At 40.8% G+C, this 19,728-nt stretch overlaps 1 protein-coding gene and 1 pseudogene across 4 annotated transcripts in view; one reads left to right on the top strand and one right to left on the bottom strand.

Moving 5' to 3' along the window:
- PTPRD (protein tyrosine phosphatase receptor type D) overlaps window positions 1-19,728 on the top strand; it is a 791,067-nt gene that overhangs the window by 605,895 nt on the left and 165,444 nt on the right. For 3 of the 4 annotated variants that reach the window (XM_066616305.1, XM_066616306.1, XM_066616304.1), the window contains exons 1-7: window positions 1,677-1,754; window positions 5,121-5,390; window positions 7,748-8,329; window positions 14,411-14,544; window positions 15,317-15,461; window positions 17,081-17,386; window positions 18,236-18,429. In XM_066616305.1, the coding sequence (XP_066472402.1) occupies window positions 5,171-5,390; window positions 7,748-8,329; window positions 14,411-14,544; window positions 15,317-15,461; window positions 17,081-17,386; window positions 18,236-18,429 (1,581 nt within the window). In that variant the 5' untranslated portion in view covers window positions 1,677-1,754; window positions 5,121-5,170. Of the gene's footprint in view, window positions 1-1,643; window positions 1,755-5,120; window positions 5,391-7,747; window positions 8,330-14,410; window positions 14,545-15,316; window positions 15,462-17,080; window positions 17,387-18,235; window positions 18,430-19,728 lie in introns of those variants that run through there. The other variant, XM_066616307.1, reaches the window with a different exon arrangement.
- Window positions 12,037-12,156, bottom strand: LOC136643340 (5S ribosomal RNA; annotated as a pseudogene).

The following is a 19,728-nucleotide window of genomic DNA, read 5'->3' as shown; positions in this document are numbered from 1 at the left end:
TAAGAGTGCTGAACTAACGTTCACAGAATGATCTTATTCTTCCTGTCCTTCCATCCCTCTCATTATTGTCCTTTTAAAAAATAAATGCATTATTGAAATGTCCGTCATCTTTAATTTATTCCCTTTGTCCTGTTCAGCTATGATCAGTGACTTTCATCTTGTGACTTTTTTTCCTCACACCATCACTTATTATTTTCCATTAAAAGAATTGTGTTTGGTCATTCATTCTTTTTTTTTTTTCCAAAAAAAAGATTCTTTATTTTGTGATATGCTTCAAAGAAAGCATATCCAGGTCTTCAGGCCACAACCCAGTCACAGCGTACCATTTGTCCCTCTTTTTCTTCTTTTTTTCTTCTTCTTTTTCTACTTTTTTCTTTTCTTTTTTTTCTTTCTTTTTTTTTTGGTCCAGCCGGAGCAAAAAAAAAAAGATCATTTTTTTCTTCCTTAGCTGTTCTTGTTTTGGACCAAGCCAAGATGGTCTGGAGAACAGTTGCAGACATGCAGAAGACAACATGGAATATCTTCTTTTTAACTTTGTCTTTCAAAAGGGTTTCTTTTTTTTCTTCTTTTTGTTCAATTACATTTTTTTTCTTTTAACTTTATAGAGTTAAAAAAAATACGTTCTTCTCTCTAACAAATTGCAGCAACACTATATTTTTTCTTGGATTTACCCTTCCCTGGATTTTTGGATCCTTCTGATCTTCAGGCTTTGAAAATGGAAAGGTTGATGACTCGATATTATTGGTGGTATGTGGTATTGCTGGTTTTTAATGATTTTATTAAAAAAAAATTGTTCATGTCTTTTGTAATTCTTGTTTTGTATTTTTCTTGGGTTTTGTGACACCACACTGCTAATCCCACTCGTGGATTTTGATGGGTGTCTTAGGGGGGCCATCCTGAGGTCCTCAGCAGTGGTTGGTTGCTTCTTCCTTGTTGGCTTGGGCCATGCTTTTTAACATTTTTTTTGCCTTCTAATTCAACTACTCTTGTTTTTCAGCAAATGCACTAAAATGATTGTAAGTTGTGGCGAAATGTCTTTCTTTTTCTTACCAATCTGCATGTCTTTAAGGGAGTTTTGTTTCTTTAAAAGAATATTTTGATTACTATAAATGACTAATTCAGTTTCTTTTTTTCACTTCAAGCAGCCTTTTTTGGTACTCGCTGCACATTTTTGGCCTTCTTCACCGGAAGACTTTCTTGAAACCCATCTTCTCACTTTTTTTTGCCAAGTGCCACCTTTTGTATTAATTTGTTACACAAATAAATAAAATTGATTTTAATAAATGGTGACAACCCAATGAGTCTCCTAATCTCGTTGTTTTATTTTGAAGCCATACTTCCTTGAAGCAGTCTCACCCATCTTCATTTTAAATTGTCTAGGAGAAACCGTATTGTGTTAGAGAATTGTTTGCCAAATGCAGATTGTGTTTTCCTGTGCTTGCATTGATGGTGTGAAAAAAATAATCTCTGTTTTTTTCATCACACCATTTTTTTTGCTTGTGCCACTGTAGCGACAAAATGAATCGACGTTGAGTGGACCTTCACATACAGGGGTTTTCATTATTATTAAGCGGTGTGTAATTTGGAGCTTGAAAATTTTTATTTGACTGTTTTTTTTGGCAATGTATTTTATATTCATACAGGTGCCCTCCAAATCGAACTGAGTGAAGAATCTGATCAAGGGAAATATGAGTGTGTTGCAACCAACAGTGCGGGTACACGCTATTCTGCCCCTGCTAATCTATATGTCAGAGGTAGGAATGACATCGCCCTGGCATCCACTCTTCATTCAGGCTCAAAGGGTGTTAAGATACTCTTGGGGTCTATGCCATTAACATCAGTATTAAACAATGTATCAAGGCAAAATTAAGAAAAATGTTTTAAAAGCTTAGCGGTACGAGATATGAAAAAGTGTATATAAATAAAGACACTTTTCAGTCCAATCTGGCCCTCTGACTTAAGGTTTGTAAGTATGCCTACATTTTTTTACATCTTGACTTCTACTTTTCCTGCACTGATTATTGACCTGGATGTTGCATTTATTTTTGGGTTTTTCTGTTTTTTCTTTCTTTGATTTGTTTTGTTTAAATTCCTAATGTGATTGCTTGCTGTGCAACTAATTCAGCTCTAATTGGATCTCAGGGTACTGAGGTGTGTAGCCACATGACCTCTGCTGCTGAGTTGTAAAGGAAAAGTTCTTAGCTTGGAAATTCTTGGTGAAGAAGATATTGGTGTAGCCTTCTTGTTCTGTTTTCTAAGCATCGTGTCCTGCGGTTATATATTTCTTTTAAATTGAAGCCTTATCAGTAAATTGTAATCCTTAGCACTGCTGTAATGAACTAGCTGTTCTTTATTTGTGGGGGCGGGGTGGATGAATTGGGAAAACAAATAGGGGTTTGATTTTTAAATCTATAGAAACATTCCCCCCTTTTTAATTAAGTATTTCCTCTTGGGCAAAATTCCAGTGTCTACTCTTAACAACCAACTGTACAAGAAGAGCATAACTTCTAAGATATATACAGATTATCTGCCTGGAAAGTACAAAGGCAGGTTTGAAGGGCAATGAGAACGGAAAGATTTCAACTTGTGCAGCTGTCAGCTCATTACTTTAGTGTGAAGGATACTACACAAAACCTCTTTAGAAAATAAATTATGGTTTACTTTTCTGGCTAGAAAGGTCTCAAAAGTTATTATGGCATCCTTAGAAAGCTATCTGAGCCTTTTCCTTTCGAAATACTGTACTGCATGAGGCATGTGTGCCTTTAATATCTGGAGGGCAAAAAAATTGAGAATGATGCTAGTTTCTAACACCGTGATAGCTGTGAGAAATTGCTAACAGTCAAAGCTGAGGAAGGAAGGTTTGATTAGAGCAAGTAAAAGATGTTCAAGTAGCAGTTGAAAGCCTTGATATGGCCTTTTTACTCTCTCTGTGTTTCCCTTGTTTTTCTCCTTTCCTCATTTCATTGTGTTCTGCATCAAACCCCCTACATCCCTCAGAGCTGCGAGAAGGTTGGTGTGTTTTTTACTTTTTTACCCACCTTAAAAAACTATTAATTAAACCAGTAACAAAGAATACAAATGAAATGAATGTAGCTGCATTGTGGCCTTTTTATTTTTAAGTTAATGTTATGTTTGAGCAATGAGTGCTCTGGTCATGGCTTCTAATGCGTGCTGGTATCTAACTGTTGCGCATGATCAGAGAGGGAGAGAGCCTGGATGCATGACAAACCTGTAACACTTTTAACACTTGAAGGCCTTGTCAATTTGCTCAGTGTTCCTGCTTTTCCCCCCCTTCTTCAGTTTTATTTCCCTTTATTTTCTGTTCTTGATGCCTGCTGATCCAGGAATGACTTGCTGCAATTGTTCCTTCAAGCAGCCCAAGCATGAAGACTAAAACTTACCCTATGTTTTATTTAATTTTTTTAAAGAAAATAATTCTGTTGGTATTACAAATTCTGCATTGCCTGTCACTTGCTTTTGTGACCTCTGTGAATTGGCTGCTAAAGGCATGTTTTGCTATTTGTTCTCCCTATGCCCTTCCCATTCACTCACGAGGCCATCACAGCAAGCCCCTCTTGAATTCATGGAAATTTACAGAAATTTATTTCAGTCCAGTGGAAATGGGTCAAACTAATGAAATGCTTATTTTATACTTACAGATCCTGATCCAGAGAAAGTGTTTAAGTCCCACTTAAATACTAGGTCAAATTATTTGTGATTGATTTATCTCCCATTGATTTCAATGAGCCCTAACCATGACTGACTTTTTCTGGATTAGGACCTTTTAAGTATTTGTTTTGTTTGTTTGTTTAACTAATGTTTAACTGAATCAAAGAGGTTTGAGAATGAACTACTTGTTCATAAGGCCCATAAATAAAGCACAGAGTGCCTTCTTCAATGAAAGGCGTACGTGCAGATCTTTGCTACCTCCCCCTCTGCCACCATACATGCGCACATACACAGTATTTGAAGCAGGAACACTGATCTGTTATTACCTGGTAATTTTCTCGGTGTTGTGTTTGCTTAATTATTAACTACTCTGTTAATGCAATGCCCTGCTATGTCTTAGATATACCATCCCTCATTTTGTACACATAGAGCTGCCTTTAATATTATTAATCCTAGCAGCTTATTTTGTTTTCCCTTTTATGTGAACACCGTGGAACCTGGAATGTTTAATGTTTCTGCACCTTCCCCACCACCTTACACTTGCTTCATAACAGTCCTGGGCTTAATGAAGTATCTTCCTACTCCAATCCTGTCCTCTTTAAATTCCTCTTTTCTTTCAAATGATCTTGCCCCCAACATGTTTAAAATTCTTTGTTTTATCCCAATATGTTTTCACCCTTGCTTTTCTTTAATTGGTTTTCCTTTCTTGTAAAATTTTTCTCTCCAACAGTCCTTTCCTCAGCATGATTCCCTATAGACACTGTCATTTGCTTGCCTGCATGACTAAGTCCAGTACTCATACTGGCTTTGCCTTGTTTCTTCTCCTGTGATTATATATATATATATATATTTTATTTTCCCCCTATGTTTGTTTCAGTGTTAGTGTGAGGTCTTGAGGCTGCATCCACTTTTTCAGTCTGAAAGCAAATCAGAATTGCATTTTCAGTGTACTGTAGGTGATGTGTTTCAGGGCTGTGATGTGACAATGTGTTGTAGCACATTTCCTCACATCAGCTGGAAGTGTGCAGCATTAAAGTTGGTTTTGATACTCAACTGAAGCATGCTGTTAATCCTCCAGTTTTCTTCTGTGCATATATATGTATACTTATGCGTATAGAATAATATACATGCATATATATGTGTGTGTGCGTGTGTGTGTACCTTTTGCATGGTGTTTGTGTATTGTTAGTATGTAGTTAGTCTCTTGTGGGGCCCTACTAGGTCTGAATCAACTCATTGTATGAATGTGATTAAAAGATATTTCTGAGTAATTGTAAAATAATGTACTTTGCGTGCATACAGTATACCTGTCTAGTCTATAATTTATCTTTGGCGTATGATAATAAGAAGTGAAACCTTTAATTGTGTCTGTAAAATGCATGCAGTCTTGTGTGCAAGACCTATGCCCCTCTTTTGTATGGGTTATTAGTTTTTCTTGTGTTTCATTTCAGTTCGTCGGGTCCCACCAAGATTCTCAATCCCACCCACCAACCATGAGATCATGCCTGGAGGAAGTGTGAACATCACCTGTGTTGCTGTGGGTTCACCAATGCCCTATGTCAAATGGATGCTGGGGGCCGAAGATCTGACACCGGAAGATGACATGCCAATAGGAAGGAATGTCCTGGAGCTCAATGATGTCAGGCAGTCTGCCAACTATACCTGCGTGGCCATGTCCACTCTTGGGGTTATAGAAGCAATAGCACAGATAACTGTTAAAGGTATGTGGCATATTATCAGGACTCTGATCTCCTAAACCAGTGTTTCTCAAACTGTGGGTCGGGACCCACTAGGACCCATTTCAGGAGTCCATGGATCTCATGGTCGTGAACCCATTTCAGGTGGGTCCCCATTCATTTCAATATTTTATTTTTAATATATTAGACTTGATGCTACCATGGGATGTGACTGCATTTGGGGAAATGTTACAGACCTGTACTTTTAACAAGCTACTATGTATATTCTTTTAACAATGATAGTCAATAGGACACACTCCTGGGTAAGTGTGGGTAGGATTGCAGTCTAGGATTGTTAAAATTTTCCTGCTTGATGATGCCACTTCCGGTCATGACATCACTTCCGGTGGATCCTGACAGATTCTTATTCTAAAAAGTGGGTCCCGGCGCTAAATGTGTGAGAACCACTGTCCTAAACCTGCGGTTTTCAAATTCTCAGGGAGTTTGAAGACCGCAGTAAGTCCTTGCAGGGGAGGGGAGGGGAGGGAGGCTGGGGGCGCGGGGGGAAGGCAGCAACATGATCCCCAGGATTGCGTCGCTAAGGGGGGCTGCAGGGACTGGAATGCACTCACTAGTCCCTGCAGCAGTGTCCTGGGGTTGCGGGGAGCCCTGCACAAGTGTCTGCAGGGCTCCCCAGCATTCCAAAAGTGAAGGCGGAGTGATCACGCTCCACCTCCGCAAAACCGGAAGTGGAGCGCGATTGCTCCACTTTCACTTTTAGAAGGCTGGGGAGCCCTGCAGACACTCGTGCAGGGCTCCCTGCACCCCAGGAAAGCTGCTGCAGGAACTAGTGAGTGCATCCCAGTCCCTGCAGCCCCCCTGAGTGATGTGATCCTGGGGATTGTGTCGCTGCCTTCCCCTCGCCCCTGCCCCTTAAGGGGGCAGAAACCAGGGCTCTCAGACTGGGGTGTTGCGACACCCTAGTTTGAATAACTCTGTCCTACACGGATAATAATTCTATAGCATAGGAATCCAGATTTTTGCAAAACCAACCAGTTGTGCAATGATGCTACATATACATTCATGCACAGTGGTCATTTGAATATAAGTTGATCTCACAGATAAGTGGAGGGCAGGTTTTGATCCAAAATCATGGAATTTTCTATGACCCGCACATAAGGGGGGGGATAGTTTAAACAGGGGGGTGTCTGATTATAGTTTTGTCTGATTTTACCTGAGGCCAGATCCTGAAAAATAATCTACCAGTAATGGTTACCTAAGAACTGTACAGTCTCTAACTTATTAAAAAAATAGAGTAAGAGATCATAAGAAAAATTCTTATTCATTAACTTTTTAAATTCTGGTCTTCACAACCTTTTTCTAACACTATCAGAGTAAGTGCACTGTAAACAACATACCAGTAGAACCATTAATCAAATCCTTCTTCAATGTGCCTGTGAGTTAAGCCAGAGGTTCTACATACAAAATACAACATATAACACGTAACTGGGAGTGTGCACAGTGGAGAGACAAGCAACAAGGAATGACTATGAGCAAGTGCAGCTACACATAGTTGCAACCTGATTAACTCAAAGTAGATCCCATTGCTTTCCATGGTATTATTCTTAAGTAATGGTGCACTGAATTGTAACCAGGGACTTTGTTTCAAATGGAAATTAGGATTACATCCTGGTGTTTTAAAAACTAGACCTTTGCCAAACATTTGCAAAATGGAACAAGAGTGCAGAATGGTCTGCTAAAGAAAAAGAGACTTGCTTGATTTAAATGGAAGTCTCGGGAGCAGTGAGAAGGTTGACTTTGGCTGCAGCTTGCCCGGTAGCCCATCACTATGCAGATTGATTGCCCTGTCATTATCTTTGCTGCAGGAACAGCCCTGCAGATAAGGCAAGGTGATGATCTATGCTTGATTTATTTGCAGAAATTTCTCACCTTGTAGGCAAGTATCTCCGGTATCTTTCCATTCTTTATCCCCCTTCTCCAGTCATGGACTGGTAAAACCAGCTCTTCCGGGAAGTAAAATCCTACTTTGTGACTATTGGCCATCCTACTGAAATGTGTTCTGGATCTGTAATGCCATAGTATACACATTTTTTTTTTTCCAAGTAAAATTTCCAAGTAAAATTCCAAGCTAAAATTTTCAAAATTCTGTACCAAATACAGTGTGCACTTGTGCAAAATTAAGTATATGTGCTTGGCTAACAAACAAGAACAGAAAAAGAACTTTTCTTCTTTTGGCTTGTTTCTTTTCTTGATAGAATTTGATTTCAAGTATAGTAAATACCAGAAATTTTGTTTGCTTTATTTGTCACATATTTGGTTAGTCATGCTGATGCATCTTTATCTTCTTCCAACTGAATCCATTAAAAAATTTTTTTTTCTAGCCTTACCTAAACCTCCAGGAACTCCTGTTGTGACAGAAAGCACAGCAACAAGCATTACTTTGACTTGGGATTCTGGAAACCCTGAGCCAGTGTCTTACTACATAATACAGCACAAGCCTAAAACTTCAGAGGAACCTTATAAAGAAATTGATGGAGTGGCTACAACACGATACAGTGTTGCTGGTTTAAGCCCTTATTCTGAATATGAATTCAGAGTAGTTGCCGTCAATAACATTGGTCGGGGTCCACCAAGTGAACCTGTGTCAACACGGACATCAGAGCAAGCACCATCTAGTGCGCCACGCAACGTGCAGGCTCGTATGTTGAGTTCAACTACCATTTTGGTGCAGTGGGAAGAACCTGAGGAACCAAATGGCCAAATACAAGGTTACAGAGTTTATTACACCATGGACCCCTCACAACATGTCAACAGTTGGCTGAAGCATAATGTGGCTGACAGCCATATCACCACCATTGGAAATTTAATACCGCAAAAAACCTACTCTGTTAAAGTTCTTGCTTTTACCTCAGTTGGAGACGGACCTCTTTCTAGTGACATTCAAGTCATCACTCAGACAGGAGGTAAGCAAACATTCATGAATGATTTGTCCTAAGAAGTAGGGCTGAAAGTTGGGAATTGTTCTAAGCAGAATGCCAAAGGTGGGTGCTGACTATCTTCAAGTACTAAAAAGAAAAGGGTAGAAGTGTATTGAAAATCCAGGGAACTATATGTTGATTTGAAATGGCACTCTACTGTTTTGTGACCTGATCATGAAATTTATTCACTGATCTACAGTTTCAAAATAATTTGTTGTTTGAGTATTTAGCGGCTTTACACAAGAGATATCACTTCTTCCTGAAGCTTTGTTTGTTGGTATTTATCATTTGCAGTGGTATACCTGAAAGGGGATATGGGGCAAATGTCCCAGGTGCCAGGCTTGGGGGGCGCCGCCGCGACCCACTCTCGCCACTGTTTTTCTTCATAGTCCAGAACCATGTGAACAGTGGCTGTGCTCCTGCTATTAGAGCAGTTCTGTGCTGATCTGAGGGCCGCCCTTTTGTCCTCCCCATCTTTAAAGGGGAGAAGGGGAGAGCAACCCTCAGATCAGTGGAGAATCCTACTGAAAGTGTCTGTGCTCCTGCAGCCACTTCAGTGCAGCTCTGTTTTGCCAAATTCTCTTTCCAAACTTGGTCTAGAGAACTTATATCCACTTTAAGCTAATTAGGTCCCCTCCTCACTCAAAATAGCCCTAATCCTGCAGAAAGCACTGCTGGACCCCACCACTAGGGTACCTCACCTGTTCAACCTGCAGAGTTCCTTCTTCCTCCACTCTCCTACCAGCAGCTTCTCCACTCATTGCAGCAACAGTGTGGTTCCCAGCAGCTCCTAGGCGTGGCAGCCACGCACTAGTCTCCAGAAGTCTCCATTCATTCAGTCTGTCCTCTTTCCACCAAACTCCTTCTTTCTGCTCTCTCAATCTCTCCAACTTTCTTCCTTCCACACCATTTCCTTTCTCCAGGTGCTGCTTTTAACCCTGAGAACCTTGTTGCCTCCAAGTTGCTGCAGCTGTGAGTGCACACTCACTCCAATCTAAGGCCCTGTGTTAACCCCATGCTTCCCAGACCTGGCAGAGCAAGAGGCCACTGTTGACACTACACCATGTCTCCTCAAGATCTTACGCATTTCTGTTACAAGTTTCAACTGTGTCAGAGGGCCAGCCTCCTCTACTCCCCTTTAAAGAAAGGGAAGGAGAAGAAGGAGGCCCTCAGAATGTCTGGGTAACCAATCAGACGTGGCACACACCTCCTCCGATTTCGGAGGAGGTATGCACCACTTCTAACTCTGATAGAGCCTTTTGCACCACTGCTAAGCGGCATGAAAGGCTCCATTGGAGGTTTTTCACGCTGCTGGAAGTGGCGCCCAAGAGATAAGCGCTGCTTCCAAGCACCACTCCATCTGTGCCATTAGTGGTGGTGTTCGCCTCCTGGGTGCCGTTTCTATCCATGCGAAAAAGCTCCAAGGGAGCGCCAATGGAGCCTGGGCCACCTCCTTCCTCCCCTCCCTTTTTTCATGATACAGAAGTAATTGTGGTGATGATGTCACCACATTTACTTCATTGTCAGGAGCAACAATTGGGGGCTGCCCCTGGTGGGAAAAACACCACCACTGCCACTGATCATTTGTTTTGTTGTTTTTTTTTCTAGATTTTGGGTGGGAACCATGAGACTTTTTTTAAAAAAATTGAATAATCTCTTTTCTGAAGCAGTTGCCTTTTTTGTTGTTCTCACTTTGTGTATCTTAAATATGAATGCACTTGAAAGATATTCTTCTGAGTTCTTCCTTGCACTTCTCATCCTGCTTTATACAGTTAGAACCAAAATGTTGTGCTGCCTCAAATGAGGCTGCTATGGGGTGCTACAGTTGCCAATTACCAAGTCCTAGTGAGAAAGTTTCTCCCCAGAAACATAGCAGGTCTTTCCCTTTCTTGTAGAAGCAGGGCAGGTCCAGTCAGCATTAGAAAATAGAAGCCATTTTATCGATTTACAGCACAGCTGATAGCTCAGTCCTATGGGGACCTCATGGTGGTGGATGTGATCTGCCACTGAAAAACCTGGGATGCTGGTGCAAAAGTCACACCCATTATCTTCTCAAGGGCCACCAGCACAAATGGCCAGAGGTGCTGCATGCACAGCAGTTGCTCCCAGATGCCCCACTGGAGCAGGTAGATCAGCAGTAGGGGAGCAGAGAACGAGCTGGGCAAGGATGGAAGATCTTGATGGCACTGTCACAGCGCTGAAATTCTATTTCCTTACTCTGAAAAGTCCCCTGAATCTCCTTGCATGTACAGCAGCAAAATAATTGGTGTAGGTCTGACAAGACCCATTGGAGGCCACATGGCCTATGGGGAGGTAAGTAAGAAAAAGTTTTACTTACCTATCCAGAGCCATCTGGTTGCCCCCTCATAGTGCACAGCACACGCTTCAGCAGCAGTGCTACATACTATGTGCTAGCAGGGGATAGAAGTTTGGGCTGTGAGTTTGCTTAATTCATCCCATTCTTGCACACACACGGACATAACCTTTCTGATCACTCTGGCCAGAAATTCATTGTTAGTTTTACCCAGTCCAACCCAAGGAAATGTATGAAGGTGAAGTCCTTCTGTTTTCTGCTCCCTTGGGTTTGCCCCTTTATCCCCTTGGGCAGTTTCTCCTGAAAGGGATGGCTACTCTGTACTTACAGTTCCATTTCAGTTTGCCTCTCTTGGTGGCGGGGGAGGTACAAAGAATTTTTCCCAAGCTACTTTCCTGCTACTCCCTTCACACAGCCTTGAGTTAAATAATTACTGAAAATACCAGTGTGCTCCATTCTCCTCCTAGTACATCTGCTACTTTTCCTTGGCTTTTGGTGTCTCTTTGTCTTGATGAAGTACATCTAGTTTCAATAGGCCCTGCTATACATTCTAGTTTCTGCTAGCATCTCATGCTTTTTTCACTCCCTTTCTTTTTCTTAATTCTTAGTGGCATTCCACAGGAAGAGGATAGAGGAAGGGGAAGGAAAAGTGACAGAGAGATCTTCTAGCAGTCAATAGCCACTACGCATTAATTACAGCATAACAAAAATATATGCATCATAACAAAGCATCATAAGTTGTCTGGCATTGAATAGCATAGTATGGCTCTGCGAATACATGTAGTTCTATGTCAGTGGTATTCAAACTGGGGCGTCATGACGCCCCAGCCTGTGGGTCCTGGTCTCTGCACCCTTAAGGGGTGGGTGCAGCCAGGAGACAGGGGGAAGGCAGCGGCGCGATCTGCAGGATCGTGCCACTCGGGGAGGCTGCAGGGGCTTGGGTGCACTTGTGGAGGCAGAGCAGATCGCTCCTCTCTCCCTTTCCTGACCTGGGGCGCTCTGCAGGTGCTCGCGCAGGGCTCCCAGCACACAGGGATGGCTGCTGCAGGGACTGGAGGGTGCACCTCAGTCCCTGCAGCCCCCTGAGTGACGCGATCCTGGGGATCGCATCGCTGCCCTCCCCCTGCCCCTGCTGCCTCCCCCCTGCCCCCGCAAAGGCTTATGGCGGGTTTCAAACTCTTGGAGAGTTTGAAAACCGCAGTTCTATGTTGCTTATGGTTCTTCTCTTTTCTTTGCCTGAGTAATGTAAGGTAAATGATTAGAAAAGACTTAATGAAAAATTAAAGTTATGCACCAAATACAGCTTCCCTGAGGTTCTGAATTAATAAGTATTGTAATTCCTGGTTGGCAACCTTCAGTCTTGAAAGACTATGGTATAAGCCTACAGCACCCAGTATTCCCAGGCGGTCTCCCATCCAAGTACTAACCAGGCCTGACCCTGCTTAGCTTCCGAGATCAGATGAGATCGGACATGTGCAGGGTAACAGTTGCTGCCTACCATGTAAAATATTAGAAAGCCTACTGGAAATGCAGCACATCTCACTTTTTATTTTTATTTTTACTTTGCCATATTTAGTTGTCATGCCAGAAAGCTCAAGATGGCATACATGGGGCCATTTTATCATTACAGCAACCCTATGTGGTAGCTTGCACTAGGAACCAGTAACAGTTCCTTATCCCTTTACTCTCCTCAGACATACTTCACTGAATGTGGTTTCCCCTCCCCAACACAAGGGTCTGGGGAGGGTGGGGAGGAGGCAGGGAAGAAGCAGGAGGGAGGCGTTCCGGGGCGGGGGATGGAGGGGACAGAAGGCGGTCCTGGGGGTGGGCGGGTGGAGAGTGGGAGGTGCATCTGTTATGCCAGATCCCAAACCCGTTCCCCAAGCAGCACGGAGCAACTGCAAGCTGCTGCACTCTCCTCGGACTTATGCCATCTTCTGAGGTGGCGCAAGTCGGAGGAGATACATTGGGGATGTGGTGGCTTACCCGGGGGTAAGGGGAAGAGTTTCGCCTTGCCTCCGGCTGAGCCACTTTGGGTTCCTATCTTGCTCTGGATACAGTGCAAGCCTCCTGGCCGGCCTGTTCCAGCGCAAGATAGGATCGCACTGTTAAGCAGGTAACACAGAGACATTCATGGTTGAGCAGGGATTTGCATCCTACGCTGTACATATTACTTGCAGCAAAGTATTTATTATTATTATTATTGTTGTTGTTATTATAATACACACACATTCTGTTTTACAGTTAAGTTACACAGAAATATAGTCAGAGTTGCTGTTTTTGTCTTTTCTTTGGGTTGCAAAGTTGTTTTTTCCATCACGACTTATGCCATCACCACTGTGGCACTGAGAGCCCAAACCGATCCAACTTTCCAGCACCAATGCAGCCGTGCCAACAGGGCATGCGCTGCACTCTGTGATGGTAGTGGGGAGTCTCTGAGATCTTCTCAAAGTAAAGGAATGCTTGTTCCCTTATCTTGGAGGTGCGCCATCAGTGCTAGGAAGTTGGATAGGATTGTGCCCAGAATTCCATAACTGTTATGGAAAGATCCATGTCCGTTAATCCGTCCTCCAGCTCCTGCCAATCAACTTCATTGAGTGACCCCATGTTCTAAGGTTATGGGCAAGGAAGAAGAACTCTGTCCACATGGAATTAATTAGCTGTCACATTTTTGACATGAATTGGACAACTGTACAGAAAATATAATTTGGATGTATCTCTTATAAAAGCTTTATATTATCACCAAGTATCTGTCTACTATCTTTCTTTGATATAGCAATATAGCCAGGGCTAGAATGAACTTGTAACCAGTTAAGTAATGACTCCTGTGTGGAGGTAAATAGCTCACAGGATTACTCATTCTGCACTGTATTGATGTCTATCCTCTGTTCTGCAGCTTTAAATTACCACAGTAGGAGGAAGTGGATGAAATCTCTTCTGTTCATTTCATAGAGTTTTATTAAAAATATTTTACCTATCAGTGTAACAGCAATCAGAACAAACCTGCCCTTAACGTGAGTAGAAGATGTCCATAAGCTCTAGAGAATTTTTACCTGGCAGAGAAGGCAGACAAGCTCATCCACAGTCTGCTTGTTGTGTATGGGATTCTATGGTAACTTAAGTTTGAAGAATCTAAACAAATTTTGTGTGGTGACCAAGAACTGAGTAAACAGAAACACCACTCGAGGCAAAATAATTACTATAATAAAGAACAGTGATAAAAGTTGGAAGATTGGTGATTAACAGCCCAATCCAATGCTTCCCAGTGCCCAGGACTGCAGTGACGCCAAAATGGTGACCGCTGCATCCAGTCTGTCTTGGTAAGGGAGCTTATGCCCTCTTACCCCGTGTAAGACCCAGGTGGCCCCAATGGGTCTCCTTGAATCGGCGCCTTCTATTAGTGGCACGTTGGTTGTAATGTGTGCCAACATTGGGCTGGCGCAGGCCCAATAGGATCAGGCCCTAATTTCCTAATTGAATCAACAAATATACAGATAAAAAGAGAATGCAGGTTTGGAATGCTGTGCTCTGTTTTGGATTGTAGTTATTTGAATAATTATGTTTATAGAAACTGAGATAAGGTTACATAGTTCTTCTCTGAGCAGGATTTCAGCAGGAGCATACGCTTGAAAGGGATAGTCTGTTTGAAGTGTATAGTCGTAAGGAATCAACCTTTGGGGTGTCTTTGAGTGTAAATGAATGGCAGGAGAAATGTACTGTGTGCTCACTGATATCATGTACTCCCACTTCAGTACCAGGGCAACCATTGAATTTCAAAGCTGAACCAGAATCTGAAACAAGCATATTACTTTCCTGGACCCCTCCACGATCTGACACAATCTCCAATTATGATCTCGTTTACAAAGATGGAGAGCATGGAGAAGAAGTAAGTCAACTAGTGTCTTGCTTTTTACAAAACTTTTGGAACCATTATAAATACTTCCACTGTACACTGTATTCTTAAAATGTGCATCTTTTATGGCAATGGTTTTATATCCTTTCAGTGCTGTCCTTGTAATGTCATTTGCAATACTGCACTTTCTCCAAGTTCTTAACTACGCATTAGAATGTGTCTATATTCTAATGACTTCCCCATTGTGTTATATGCACAGCAAATTAAACTGAATAATGATATCGGTATTCATGTACAACCTAACCACGTTTACTAAAACATTACGTTCCTGTAAACCAATTGCTTGCTTAAAATCTTATAACAATCAGGCGGAGACTACTGAAAATACTTTGTGTGGTATCAACCCCATATGGAGGCAACACAAAATGGTTGTTTGTGTTGGCTACTCCATTAAATGCTCAAACGTTCTCATAGGGGTCAACCCTCACAGTATAATGGGAATCCGTCATGGGGAGTATCCGTGTCAGTACTAACTGCTGCCAAGAGCATGCAATTCTACCATGGAATTTATCCAGTGAGGCGGCTTTGTGTATAAGTGGGCTTCCTGATATAGCTGCCTCATGAAGTAGCTACTATACAATATTTCAGTGTTCTCTGTCTAGCTACTATAATATTTGAATTGGCGCTTATAGATGTGTAGAGTTAGGAAGTTAGGAATTATTTTTAAGCAAATTCTCAAATGTCTGAATATTAATTCATTAATGAATGCTGTAATTCATTTAGTTCCTCTTTCTGACTTGTTTAGCAACGGATTTCCATTGAACCAGCTACATTTTATCACTTACAAGGCCTAAAACCAAATAGTTTATATTACTTCCGTCTCTCTGCACGCTCTCCACAAGGCCTCGGTGCTTCAACAGCCGAAATCTCAGCTAGAACAATGCAGTCAAGTAGGTGTCTTTCCTTGATTAATTCATTTCTCTTTCTTATATGTGTTGAAAACCTGGATGACAAGCGAGTGAAATTGTATTATTTTTTTACAGTTATGACTACACCGAAAGTTTCTAAATAAGTTGTGTAGGTAGATACATTTAGAAGAACTATAAAGCATGGTATTTTCATTTTCTTAAAATAATTATGAGTCATGAGACAAAATGTTTTTGATAACCCACTTCTAGCAGAAAAGACAGAAAAATGTAGATCCCATATTTTAATAACTGAGGTCAAAGAATATAGGAGTGTTATGGACTTGTAAGAGGTTTCACAGAAGAGCAAAAAGCTCAGAAAAATCAATAGGCACCCAGAAAAGAGAGAGAAAAGGGGCTTAGGTAGTGGAATAGACATTTTAATCAATGAGTCTTCTGAGTAATGTTTGTGTGAATAGCGGTCAAATTCACCAAATTTTTTAAGTGTGTAACAAAGTTTAAATAACAGTCTTGTAGAAATCTTGTAGACTTTGATGAAGGACTCACTGAAGTTACTGTGGACTAATAATGGACTAATATTCCAAATAGATGAACATGCTAAGATCTCAAACATATTTAGATAGCAATTGACATGCATTTTTCTTATTTTTGCAAATAAATAAATAACTAAATATGAATGGGGAATGCTTAAGGAAATTAGAAAATTCAATTAAAAGTCTTTGACAGGCAAAGACTTTTTATAATAGCTATTTTGTGCATTGTGTGGGGTGGTGCGGGTAGTTGTTTGTCTGTGTATAAATTCGTTGGTAGATTTTAATTCTTTGCTAGCCAAGGTTTCTCCAAGAGGAGCTAAAATATAAAAGAGAGACTGGATTTAGGGTAAGTACAAGTTACAGTCAGAATCATCTGCCCTGTCACTTTTACATGGTAGGTAAATCTTTAACTAAGACAAGCATTATCTACAAATTGGTTCTGCATGCTTTACAAAATGTTGGCTACAACCAGTCTTTTAATGAATACTTTTTAAAAATTTAAAACTTAGCTGGAGTTGATTGTATTCAGGCAGATTTAGCTGCATAAGACAAAGAACAGAAATCATGGTTTATTGGTAGTTTGAGTTATAAAAAAGAAAGAAAGAGAAAACCCACAAAAAACCTGTATGTGTTGGGTTTCAGAATAGAGGTAATTTTCTTTTTCCATCACTTAGTGAAAGGTAATAGTTTGTACAGTGAAAATAACGGCAAGACTAGCTAGTGTGCCAGACATGCTGAAATGATTTTTTTTAAAGAAAGGGAGAGACCAGTAAATGTGTTTGATAAGAACATAGATGAATAGACTCATAGAAGTATCATGTTTGTGGTTTTTATTTCAAGAAGAATTTTTAATCACAGGTAGGTAACAATATATTGAGGCTCATTTTCATCTATTTACCCCCACATTCCTTTCCACTTTTTAGTTGATTCATTTTCTGTTTGTTCACTTTAATAAGCCAAGGCTCATAAGGTTATCTAAAGCTTCTGCTTTTTAAGTTTGTGGTTTTTGAGTTGCCCTTTGTTGTTTATTTTTTCCTTTTGTTCATTTTTTTTTCTTCAACCACTTCTGCCCTTTCACTCAAATCCTCCTTTAACCCACTACTGAAATAGAGCCTTCAGCTCCTCCTCAAGACATTAGTTGCAACAGCCCCAGCTCCACTAGCATTTTGGTAAGTTGGCAACCTCCTCCAGTGGAAAAACAGAATGGGATTATCACTTCCTACACCATCAAGTACACTGGAATTGATGGGGAAGATGACAAGCCCCATGAAATTTTGGGAATTGCTCCGGACACCACACAGTACCTTTTGGAACAGTTGGAGAAATGGACTGAATATCGGATTTCTGTGACAGCCCACACTGATGTCGGACCTGGCCCAGAGAGCGAGTCTGTGTTGATTCGGACAGATGAAGATGGTATGTTGCCTCCAACACATCGGTTTGACTCCCTCTGACTCTTTCTCTCAATCTGCTATCTTTGTATGGTTTAAAAGTACACCCTATTCATACTGCTTATTTTCCCCCCCAGATTGGGTATTACCAAATTTTTTAACCCAAATAACTATATCTGCATTCATTTTGTTTTTTTGCTTTGAATCCAAACATTCTTTTTTCAAAAGTATCACACTGAAAAGTGGTGTTTCTTATAAGCATGCCTCTTTTTCTTGCTTCTTACTTTTTGTTTTTAAATGGAAATATTTTGAGATCTTTTTTTCTACACCTTTTTCACTTACTTTTAGATCTTCTGTTTTAACACTATCTTTATGACTAATGTATGTATGTCTGTTTTGGAAAACTGATGCTCCTCACTTTGTACCTATTTTGATGCTGAATGTTTTTCACATCTGAACATTGAAGATGACAGCTCAGTTGCCATTGCCTTTTTCCCCCACAGTAGTAAAAAACAAAAACAACAATCAACATTTTAAGAGTCTTTTTGGTTTTTTTTAATTATTATTTTGATTACTAAAATACTTCTTTGTACTTTAATGCTTTGAGTCTCAAAGCATCCTCCTTGGCTTTTGTACATTTTTACATGTTTTTTCTATTTCTCTAATACTCTTTTTTCTTCCATTTTTGCATCAGTCATGGTTTTTGATCTTTTCACTCAAATGTAGAGCAGATTTGTTGAGTGTTTTCATTTATATTCTTCAAGGAATGCTTAGTGGGTCTGCCCTTAAAAAAAGAGAAAGAAAGGAAGAAAAAGACTTTAGTTGGTTGGAACAAGTGCCTGTAATTCTTCTTTTATCCACTGATATATTCCAGTTCCTAGTGGTCCTCCTCGCAAAGTCGAGGTGGAGGCTGTCAACTCTACATCTGTTAAAGTATCATGGCGTTCACCAGTGCCCAATAAGCAGCATGGTCAAATCCGAGGATACCAGGTGCATTACGTGAAAATGGAAAATGGAGAGCCTCGGGGCCAACCCATGCTGAAGGACATCATGTTGGCTGATGCACAGGTAATGAATTGTATTCTCTCTCTTTCTCTAGAAAATAAGTATAGTGGCAGCATAACTATGGGTGGCAACGCTCCCACTGTTGCGAGCTTCCTCTGTAAATGAAAGAAGCCTTCAGCTGCTACAAGGACCCCTTTCACTTGTTCAAGGACGCCAACCATGAGTGGCACACTTCTATTTGCAAATAGAACTTACATTCTCAGAGGGAGGTCCTGATGGTGGGAGTGGTTGGCAGGCTACCACCCTATGTATTTTATTTTAGACAGCAAGCTGGAGTGTTTCCTTGCCATTCCTACAGTTGATTGCAGTTAAGATTCCTATAAATTTCTGAACCATATGTTCAGACCATCACCCCCAACTGCACCAACATTTATTTATTTATTTCTATATAACCTTTCTTGATTTGTAGCTACCTATATTAAATAATGTAGCAGCAGGGGAAGTTGTACTTTCAAGGTCCTCTTGGGCTCTGAATTAGAGTCTATATTTTTTTTTTCTTCATTTCATATGTTAACAACAAAGTGATCAACTGTACCTGCTATGCCTCTGTTGTGTATCTGCAGAGTTAGATACACAGAGTTAGAGGTAGAATATATTTCATAAAACCAAAGGGAAAGTAAGTCATGAGTTAGTGCAGTACTGTGCCCTAATTTCATATATTCCTATACCTGGCTGGAATATCCTAACCTATTTCTAGGAACTATATCATGGAGGATTGTGATGTCAAATTCTTTGGCACTGTTGTTGTTTTGCAGTTATCGTCCTTATCCCAGTGGGCATCATCCAGCTAAACTTAGGCCTTTAATGCCCCATTCATTTCAGTGAGTTAAGAATGCCATGTAGTTAAATTTTGTCCATTACAATAAATCAATTTGGCATGATCATGTCAAATGGATATAGATGGGCTAGAGGTTCACATTATAGATTTAAAACTTAGTGACATATTTTAAACTTATGGGAGCATGGTTTAATTGAATAGCTGACCTAATGAAAGATTTACAGCCCCATCTTATCCCCCACCAGCTTATCCAGTACATTAGTTCTGACAGAGCAAATGCTGCATGCTTTTGTGGGGAGGGGCAACTAGACAGCCTGGGATAAGTAAGTAAAACACTTTTTTTAAAAAAAACTTATCTCCCTTAAGTGGCGGCAAGGCAGGCAGTTTAGCAAGGGACAAAGGGCATGACGGTTTCGTGACCAAGTTTTAAAATATGTTTTTCAGCCATAGAAATTGTATGGGACCTTTTACGGGGTGATCTCAGCATGAAGGTTTTCTTCCTTGGCCCTTAATGGTGTTTCCCT

Source organism: Tiliqua scincoides, chromosome 2 (assembly GCF_035046505.1).
Source record: "Tiliqua scincoides isolate rTilSci1 chromosome 2, rTilSci1.hap2, whole genome shotgun sequence".
Classification (NCBI taxonomy): Eukaryota; Metazoa; Chordata; class Lepidosauria; order Squamata; family Scincidae; genus Tiliqua; species Tiliqua scincoides.
Note: the sequence above shows the minus strand (reverse complement) of the source record. Positions and strands in the feature narration are given on the sequence as shown.